Source organism: Cydia fagiglandana, chromosome 11, assembly GCF_963556715.1.
Source record: "Cydia fagiglandana chromosome 11, ilCydFagi1.1, whole genome shotgun sequence".
Lineage (NCBI taxonomy): Eukaryota > Metazoa > Arthropoda > Insecta > Lepidoptera > Tortricidae > Cydia > Cydia fagiglandana.
This window is the reverse complement of record NC_085942.1, coordinates 89,930-99,735: the sequence shown is the minus strand read 5'-3', so window position 1 is coordinate 99,735 and position 9,806 is coordinate 89,930. Positions and strand designations below refer to the sequence as shown.

General features: G+C 39.8%; 1 protein-coding gene across 1 annotated transcript; it reads left to right on the top strand.

Annotated features, from left to right (window-relative positions):
* Positions 1-5,032: 5,032 nt before the first annotated feature.
* LOC134668625 (uncharacterized) lies at positions 5,033-9,071 on the top strand. Its single transcript, XM_063526066.1, has 4 exons — positions 5,033-5,325; positions 6,932-7,039; positions 7,258-7,417; positions 8,869-9,071. Exons 1-4 carry the CDS (start codon positions 5,182-5,184, stop codon positions 9,069-9,071), a joined length of 615 nt encoding a protein of 204 aa, XP_063382136.1. The 5' UTR covers positions 5,033-5,181.
* The last annotated feature ends 735 nt before the right edge of the window (positions 9,072-9,806 follow it).

Genomic DNA, 9,806 nt, shown 5'->3' with positions numbered 1-9,806 from the left:
TCGATTCCTTATGGATCCCATCATCAGAACTCGAGCTTGACAAAAATGTGACTTAAAAACTTAACTTGCTTAACAAACATAACGAAGAGGACAAATCGCCAACCGTGAACTATGCGTCGTTAAAGAGTTCCGTTCTGATCATCATCAGCAGTTTCACTTCATCAAATGTCCTATAATATTTATTTATTTATTAATTAATAGCGCTCTAGAACAGGGCTCTCCAAACCCCAGCTCCAAACAGCAGCAACCAGATACATCCCCCCTCCCCCCCTCCTCAGGTATAAAAGGACTATTGGAGACCCCTGCTCTAGAATACCACTGTCAATTATCAGTTCCGACTAGGTTCCGACTAATTATGGCAACCCTACTTATGAGTGATATCTTACTGCCCCGTGAAGTTTACCTTGACCACTTTTAGCCATCTATGGTGATCCGTTGAACGTTTGGTGGGAGGTTCGACAAATCGTTAATTGTGAGTTTGGCTATTTTAATCCAAATTAATGTTATAATTGAGGAGTGTCTTTTCAAAAGGGCTTATTTTTGGATCGCGTTCATAGAGAAATAAGCTCTTTGGAAAAGACACTCCTCAAATTACTTAATTTGGCAATTATTTGTACCAATTTCCTTAATCTAACGGTTACAAATGTACAGTGTGAAATCGGGCGTCGAACTTGCTATCGTCAGATTAAGGAAATGCGTATACAAATATATGTCAGATTAAGTTATAGTAAAATTATAGCAATAACTTAAACCAAAATGACCAAATCCACAATATACTTAACGATATTTTTAACCCTCCACCAACCCCCGAAATTAAAAAAAAATCTGTAGACTCTTTCCTGCAACATTTTTAAATAACCTGTTTTTCTTCCTATCACCTAATCTTTCGATTCCAAAAGGTGTTACGACGATCAAGTAACTACACATTGCCTCTCGAGCATCGCCATCGCCGGCTCCTCCGCTATTATATATTCCATTGTTCTTTAGACGACACGACATATTGAGTATTCTTTACTCAATATTTAATTAGATTAAGAAAAACGTGTCTGGTATCTGTGTTTTTCCTAGGCCAAGGCTAAGGCAAAAATAAAACGACATATTTGTATACAAAATATGGCGGTTGTATATTTTAAACATTAGATACATATAGGTACCTCACGCTGTCCATCCATTATAGTACAATGACTTATTTAATGTACGTGGTTACATCGTCTCCAGACTAAAGTGGTGCCATTCTGGAGAACGTTCTCCGTTTACTATGAGGAATGTTCTCGAGCGAGAACGTTTCCCATAACATTGTTGAGAACGGCACAACTCTACTCCAGACCAGACGGATGCCCTGTTGCCCGGATGCCCTGTCCTGCATCGCCGGGAGGAATCATTCACACGAATCCATTCCTTCAGTAAGAATCGTACAATAGGTACGTAATATACCTTCATTTCTTCCTCACAGATAACTTAATACCGCATGAATGGAACATCGGAAAAACATACGGGCGAATTATGCCTCAACTTAAAACAAAAGTACTTATATCTGCTGTACACTCTGAAGGAATCAGGAAGAATGACGATAATACATTTAAGAGTAACTAATTATTTTTATACGCACGGCTGCCTACTACCAATAAGATCATTTATTTTTGTAAAAAATACATTTACACTTTACAGTACATATGGTCCTATTTTCTCGCACTAGTGCGTAAAATAGCAATTTTCGTGCGTAGGTATGTCAAAAGTTTAAAGGGCCATATATGTACTGTTAAACTTTGCACGATACACGTGCGAATATGTAATTTTTTGTTATTTCATGCAGAATATACTATTGCATAAATTATGTTTTTTGTAAAAAAAGACCATTTGTGGCAACAAGGTAAAAATCTCTTACTAATGCATACAGGCCGTCCTTCTTACGTACTTTAGGGTGGTTCACGTTTGTATGGGAAAAATTCAAACTCTAGCTAGAAAAAGCGGCGCCCGCTTATTTGATTACACTTATTATGCTGATAATGTACACCAAGTTTTGTAACTTTATCATAACTACAAGGGGGTGCTCAACCACTATAAAAATTTTCAAAAAAAAAATTTTTTTTTGCCATACCAAGGGGATTCTAGTCTTGAAATTTGGTAAAACGATATCTTATAATAAGACAAATAAACGCGCCTAAGAAAGGTATACATTTCAGCCAGGAGCAGTTTCACTATAGGATTGCGGCTATGGACCCTTTGAATTTCGAATTTTAAACAAGCTTACTGACTTACGGAATTAAAGTTTTTCAATAGAAATGAGGATGGGTCAATTATACATAGGTAGTGCTGCAGACATTTTGGACTAGTCATTGAGTTTTCACTTCTGTCGGCACTCCCGGAGTGCAACCCGTTGTTTTTTAATAAAAAAACATCTACCTAATAAGATACAAACATTTTGAGATTCAACACGGTCTGACAGTAGTTTTTGGATTCAGTATAAAAATGCTTTTTTTTAAATTCCTCTTAAGTAAATAAGAATGAATTCGGCGAGCCAAATTGGTATTTGTGTCCGCACCTCCTGATTCGATCGGGCAATTGAATCAAATTGGCGAAAAATTTGCTAAACTGGATACGCCTTAAACGTTAACGTTTTTTAAATTAAAGTAACTGTAACTATAGTCAGACCACAGATAGTCTGCAGCGCAAAATAAAAAGTGGCTTTTAGAAATCAGTATGTGATAACACCACAGAAAATGGATTAAATAGTCTTGATACTTGTGAAATTTCTACCATATTTACCGTTTATGAAAAGTTTAGGCCCCATTCGCACGAGAGATTTTTCAACGCGCGTGAAAACAGGCGCTTTTTATCAAGCGTTGTTGGATTTTCGACTTTAAGCGTTGGTCGTTAAATGGAATTAAGCGTGTGGACACTGTAGACTGATTCAAGCGCTTTATTAACGCGCGTTGAAAAAGCTCTCGTGTGAATGGGGCTTTAAGCTGTGCATGTTAAATAAATATAATTCCAACAATAGATGTTACTATTAATATGTATACATATACTAATGTTGATAAATAATATTGGGAGAATGTGACATTTGGATTCATCAAAATTATTGAGCTTTTGTAATATCCGCGACGGCCTAGCGGTAAATAGGTACAAAAGGGCCTACCGCAAATACCGAAGTTCGCAAATTGCGGGTATTTTTCTCTTTTACATTAAGGCGTAATCATATTGACAGAGAAATTGCCCCCAATTTGCGAACTTCGGTTTTCGGAAAAACGAAATAAACCATAAAAACAATAAACAGACATTCAAAATAAATTAAAGCTTTAACTAAGGTACTTGCGCCTAATAAGGCCCACTTTTAATTTAATTTTTTCATTTTTTCATTTTTGATATGAACTTGCAATTTTGTCTATGGTACTAACCAAACATGGGCGAGAAATTTAAACTCGTTTACACTTATAAAATTATGAAATTTTGAAATTGAGCAAGCTTTAAAACTGGGCCTTATTAGGTGCAAGTACCTTAGTAGGTACCCATGCCGTAAGCATAAGCATGGAGGTTGTGGGTTCGAGCTCGAAATGCAGCTCGTACCAATGAGTTTCTCGAAATGTTATAGAGGAAGTTCATAAGGTATATAAGTATTAGGGTGGGTCATTTTTACTTTTTTTTTATTCTATAGGGGGCACAGTTAAAAAAAGATGCCATTTGGTATCTAATTATTGCAGGTATTTTTATTTTATTTTTAGCTTTAATTTTACTGCCTCCGGATTTTAGTCAAAGTTTTTGTTAAATGTATGGACATTATGAAAAAAACGTTTCTTTTTGAGTACTTTTTTATGTATTTATTGGCTCTGAACCTTTACCATGCTATTTCGAGCTAACTTATTAGCTAAAGTTTGAATAAAGAGACGATACATAAATATACTCCGCGGACCATACAAAATATAACAATATTTATATGAAAACTTTGAAATCGATCCGGAGGCAGAAAATGAATTCTGATTACAGAATAATTTGAAATACTGTTTATTGGCATTATTACGCAACTTTTTGTAACTGTGCCCGAAGAATAACTAATACTTTTTTTTTCTCCATACACGAGTGACCCACCCTAATAAGTATGCCTATACCTATTAGATTAGGTGTGTTCAATTTGCTGTGAAACCTTAGTCCAAACCAATATTATATATATTATCTACATATGGTGCAAGTATTAAGATGTTTCATTCCACTTACCCGTCGTCAACTCGTTTTTGAGCTTGAATCGCGTCGTGCTGATTTTTTACTAAAGTGTAAAATTACTCCTCATGCGGAAAAATAACTCCCGCACGCCGGTTTTGTAAGGTTTCACCATGTTTTTCCCGTTCATCACAAAACACAACGAATATTTAAACGATTTTGACAAACACATAGGTACCATAGAGAATGACGTTTAAAAACATTGCCATATATAGTTTTTAGGGTTCCGTACCCAAAGGGTAAAACGGGACCCTATTACTAAGACTTCGCTGTCCGTCCGTCCGTCCGTCCGTCCGTCCGTCCGTCTGTCACCAGGCTGTATCTCACGAACCGTGATAGCTAGACAGTTGAAATTTTCACAGATGATGTATTTCTGTTGCCGCTATAACAACAAATACTAAAAACAGAATAAAATAAAGATTTAAATGGGGCTCCCATACAACAAACGTGATTTTTGACCAAAGTTAAGCAACGTCGGGAGGGGTCAGTACTTGGATGGGAGACCGTTTTCTTTTTGCTTTTTTTTGATTTTTTTTTTGCATTATGGTACGGAACCCTTCGTGCGCGAGTCCGACTCGCACTTGCCCGGTTTTTATTTAATTCGTTGACATATTATTGCGCTGCAAAGTTCAAATGGTCTGACTCAATTATAAACTACACAATAATGTGAAGTGACACTAGTGACAGTGACCAAGAAGTGACGGTATGAGGCATGATGAGACCTACTTGCAGAATAATATTCTTGAATGAAATATTTTTATTCTTGCGTCATGTCATGCTAATGTCTTAGCCAAACATTCTATTCATTGTATATTCATTGCTTTAAATATAATATTTTCAGTTTTCGAGCTTATTTACACCAGAAAATGTAAAGATAATTGAATAAATCGTACAGTACTATTGTTTGTGATTTGGTTTTCCGGTTGTTATTGATCGTTCGGCGGCGTTGCATATATCGTGCAGGCGATGGGATCGGCCCTCCGGGCGCCGCAGGAGTCCCAGGAGGCCACCACCACCACCGAGGAGCCCGACTGGACGCTCAAGTGGCACTTCTTCTTCTTCGCCTTCGAACGCCCGGGCGCCACCATCTTCATCGCCGGCATTAGCATAGTACATACCTACGCTACTTTACTTTGCGACATTTCATGAACTTGTCTATCTACCGTTGTCCCGTATCTATACGCGAATTTTCAGAATAATAATTACTTATTTTTAAATGCCGAATAAAACGTTGTAATACTTCAACGAAATAAAATGCGTTTGTACGGGACAGCCTGGGAGATGCTTCTCTGCAGATCGACGACAGAAAAATGGTTGTCTGTAAAGTCGGTTTACGGACGATTATTTTGCGTGATAACGTGATAAGAAAACATTACCATTAGAGCCATAGGCGTACGCACGGTGGGGCAAGTGGCGCAACTTGCCCCACCCTGGCCCTGGTCTGTGGTCTGTGGTCTGGCTACAAGCTAAACATTCTTAGGAACAATTAAGGCACGTAACCCTACTTCTACCCCACCCTGTAAAAAATGCTGGGTACGCCTATGATTAGAGCGGTTTCGCACTACGTCCAATCCGAATCCGATCCGAACCCGTGAAAATAATGGTCCGTAGTAGCCGTAGAACTATTTCTAATGGTAAGTAACGCACTAGATCCGATCTCCGTCATCCGATTTCTTTCCGTCATTCTAGAATTCTAGTGCGTAACTTACCATAGAAATAATTCTACGGCTACTACGGACCATATTTTCACGGGTTCGGATCGGATTCGGATCCGACGTAGTGCAAAACCGCTCTTACAATATTACGTAACGTTATTATGGAGATCAGTGCACAACGTTACCATGGAGATCTGTCCACAACGTGACACTTTTTCGTGCAAGCTACCGATCGATTTATAAGACGTTATCACGTCAAAATGTTTACTGTGTTTTCAGGCAATTAATAAGGCTAGGTACATACTAAACAATAATATTGTTGTAGTAAGAATAAATAGTGCTAAGTAGTTTAAAATACTCACAGACATAAAATCTCGCTCGATGAAAATACTTAAAAACTAAAAATCACTATGGCGACACATCGGTTTTCTATTGCGACAATTTATGGACGGTAGAGGAAAACGCCCTTTCATTTGGTACCCCACATGGTTTGGTTAAACTTAAACGAAAATAAAAAAGTTTGTACTGCCGACTTTATGACGTGTCACAGCAACTACCGACCTCCACCACTTTTGCGCTTTTAATCTCATATATTTGTGTTCAGGGCATTACACTTAATGCATCGATACCATATTCACCCATATCCGAGACGACATGAACGAGAACTAACTTAAAGCTTGAGAAAATGATGGCCCTCTAACATGGATGTATCGTACCTTCCCTACGTCAACGGTTTCGGGGGTGACATTAGGGTGATATTCTTTAAGAAAATAGATTAAATAAAAAAACTGTTTCAGGCTTAGACCTCTAAATACTTTATATAATACAGAACATACTCAATGCGACAAAATTGAAAACACGATTTAATATTTTCTCTGCTACCTACTCCTACTGAAAGTGCCATAAGAGCATCTTGTTTGGTAATCTCGCCCCTCCACCATTTCATCTCTATATTATTGTACCACTATGGCTTCGGGCAAATTTTCCCGGAACCCAGGCCCGAGATATGTTTGAGTTAATGTAACGGATCGGCCCGGCCCCGTAACCCTCTTCGTTCGCAGGTGCACTCGCTGTTCCACATCCCGCACCTGCTGATGTACCGGCGGCTCGGGATCCTCACGGCCTTCTGGAGCATCGTCGGCCTGGGACTCGTTATCGGAGCTGTCATGGTAACTTACTTGTCCATTTGCCCTTAATACCTATCACCTACGAGTACTTAAATACTCAATTTATCAAACCACTCTAGTTTTAGGAAATACTCTGCGAGTTCCTATCAAAATAAATGTGTTCGTATGACACCTATGATCTAGGAGGCGGGCGTCGCGTCGCGTAGGTAGGTAGGTATTGTATTGATGCGAGAGCGATGAGCGCGCGGTGTATGTTCCAGGAGAAGGAGCTGCTGTACGACATCTGGATCTGGTACTCGACGGTGTACGTGCCGGTGATGCTGATCATCATGTGCATCGTGCTGACGGCCTCCGTCTGGGCCATGGACCTCAAGCCGCTGCGCGCCCTCTTCGCCACCGTCGCCGTGCTCTTCTACCTGTGTCAGTTGCCTAGCTTCCTGTATTCGCGAGCGTGCTCTACGAGCGTTTTCACGTTGTCCGTTCCGATAACATATCAGATACACATACAAAGAAGCAAAAAGTAAAAAAAGATGTTTTAGATATATTCTATACATTGAATCGAGCAAAAGAAAACGTTAATGCAAAAATAAAAGGATTTAATGCCAAAGGAATTTTTCTCTAAAGGTCATCCTACTTCCGATATCGGATGCGACAATGTGAAAACGCTACTGCTTATGATAGGCCGCTCGCCCACGGCGACTTTTTGTAGCGATGCTGTCGCGCTTCTGTCGCAATGCAAACGCGATACCGTCGCGCTTCTCTCTCGATGCTAACGCGTTTCAGTAACGGGCGTAACGGCACAAAAATGCCTGCGATCGCTACAGTAAGCACGTAAGGTTTATCTGTAAGTGCTGGTATGTATAAATAAACAAATAAACAGTTGCAAGATGGACTCCGTTGAGGCAACATATTCAGAAGTTCCCTCCCCGATGTCGTCCCGTCCGCCACGGTCGCGCGTTTGCATCGATACAGTATACAGTCGCGATGCTGTAGCATAGCGCGTTAAATACCTAGTAGCGTCAAGCGTGTTGGGTGTTGGCATCGCTTCTGTAGCATCGCGTCGCCGTGGCGCCGCGCCGTGGGAGTCGCCGTGGGCGAGCGGCCTTATACCTAGTCCCTCTCACCTCACCCCACGTAGGTTTGGAGCCATAACGATTTGCGATAAGGCCGATAAGGTTTACGCATTAGGGTGGGTCACTCGTGTATGGAGAAAAAAAAAGTATTAGTTATTCTTCGGGCACAGTTACAAAAAGTTGCATAATAATGCCAATAAACAGTATTTCAAATTATTCTGTATTCAGAATTCATTTTCTGCCTCCGGATCGATTTCAAAGTTTTCATATAAATATTGTTATATTTTGTATGGTCCGCGGAGTATATTTATGTATCGTCTCTTTATTCAAACTTTAGCTAATAAGTTAGCTCGAAATAGCATGGTAAAAGTTCAGAGCCAATAAATACATAAAAAAGTACTCAAAAAGAAACGTTTTTTTCATAATGTCCATACATTTAACAAAAACTTTGACTAAAATCCGGAGGCAGTAAAATTAAAGCTAAAAATAAAATAAAAATACCTGCAATAATTAGATACCAAATGGCATCTTTTTTTAACTGTGCCCCCTATAGAATAAAAAAAAAGTAAAAATGACCCACCCTATTACGCATGGTCAGTTCAAGTTAGACCAAGTGATGTCTACAACGATTTCGGCACACGCAGTGCAAGTGTTATTTTAAACGTCAATCTTGTATGAAATTATGACGTATAAATAACACTTGCACTGCTTGTGCTAACAAATTGCAGACTTGTCTTGGTCTAACAGTAACACTGTTGGCCATGGCGATTCTCTCCGTCAGTGACAGTGTTTTGACAGTTATGTTCTACTGCATCATATTCGTACAAACGGAGAAGAGGAAGATCTTCTCTACGACGGTGCCGACGACGGAGGAGACGACTCCGTGCCCATGGTGCCCCACCTGCACCACGCCTAAGTGCACCACGCCCACACAGCCCCAGCTGAGGGCCAAGCCGGCCCTGCGCACGCTCGAGATGCTGTTTGACGAGAACCTGGTGTGACCGGGCGGGGCGCCGGAGCCGCTGCCCCTCTACGTAATTAAGGACGGATACTCGACGTCGCGACCAATTGCTGTCTTCCGGCCCCTGAGTCACCGTGGTGGTGACAATTATCAGTGACAATTCGCTGTAGGTACATGGCTGGTTCTAAAAGTCCATATTGACGATGACTGTATCATCGTTACATACTTATCGACCCAAATCTTATAGTAACGATAACGATATCATAGTAACGACAGGAAATTGTCACCGTGCGTGGTAAAATAGGTCGTAGGTAGTGGTGACATGTTCATTGTTCATCATGTTTGTGTGGAAGTGTTACAACTGAATAAAATGACATTTTGTGATAACTGGTTTTATTACTTTTCATCCATTACCTATACCCACAGAACACCGCCTCTAGAAACCTAATATTGGCCATTTTGTTCCCGACGCAAATCACCAAACTGTGAGGTGCGGGAGGGGTGCTCACGGCGTTGCGATTGGTCGTTTCAAATATGGCGCGCTGATACGTGTAAGCGTAGGGATGGGACATGTTCATTACAGTTAGTGGGTACTGCTACTAGTGATACCGAAATTTATGGTGGTAAAATTGTTACCAATTTAGTATACTTAGAGTAAACTTACTTAATAATTATATTGAATAATTTAATATTTCATTAAGTAATTTAACAAAGTACCTGAAAATTTTACTTAACATATTAGGGCATTTCTGTTTAAAGTACCCAGAACTTGAAT

What these genes read in the sequence shown, in the direction of transcription:
- LOC134668625 (XM_063526066.1), top strand. Translation starts at nt 5,182, where the DNA reads ATGGGATCGGCCCTCCGGGCGCCGCAGGAGTCCCAGGAGGCCACCACC. An exon ending in TCATCGCCGGCATTAGCATA is followed by an intron (nt 5,326 to 6,931) that starts GTACATACCTAC and finishes CTTCGTTCGCAG; the next exon opens with GTGCACTCGCTGTTCCACAT. An exon ending in TCGTTATCGGAGCTGTCATG is followed by an intron (nt 7,040 to 7,257) that starts GTAACTTACTTG and finishes TGTATGTTCCAG; the next exon opens with GAGAAGGAGCTGCTGTACGA.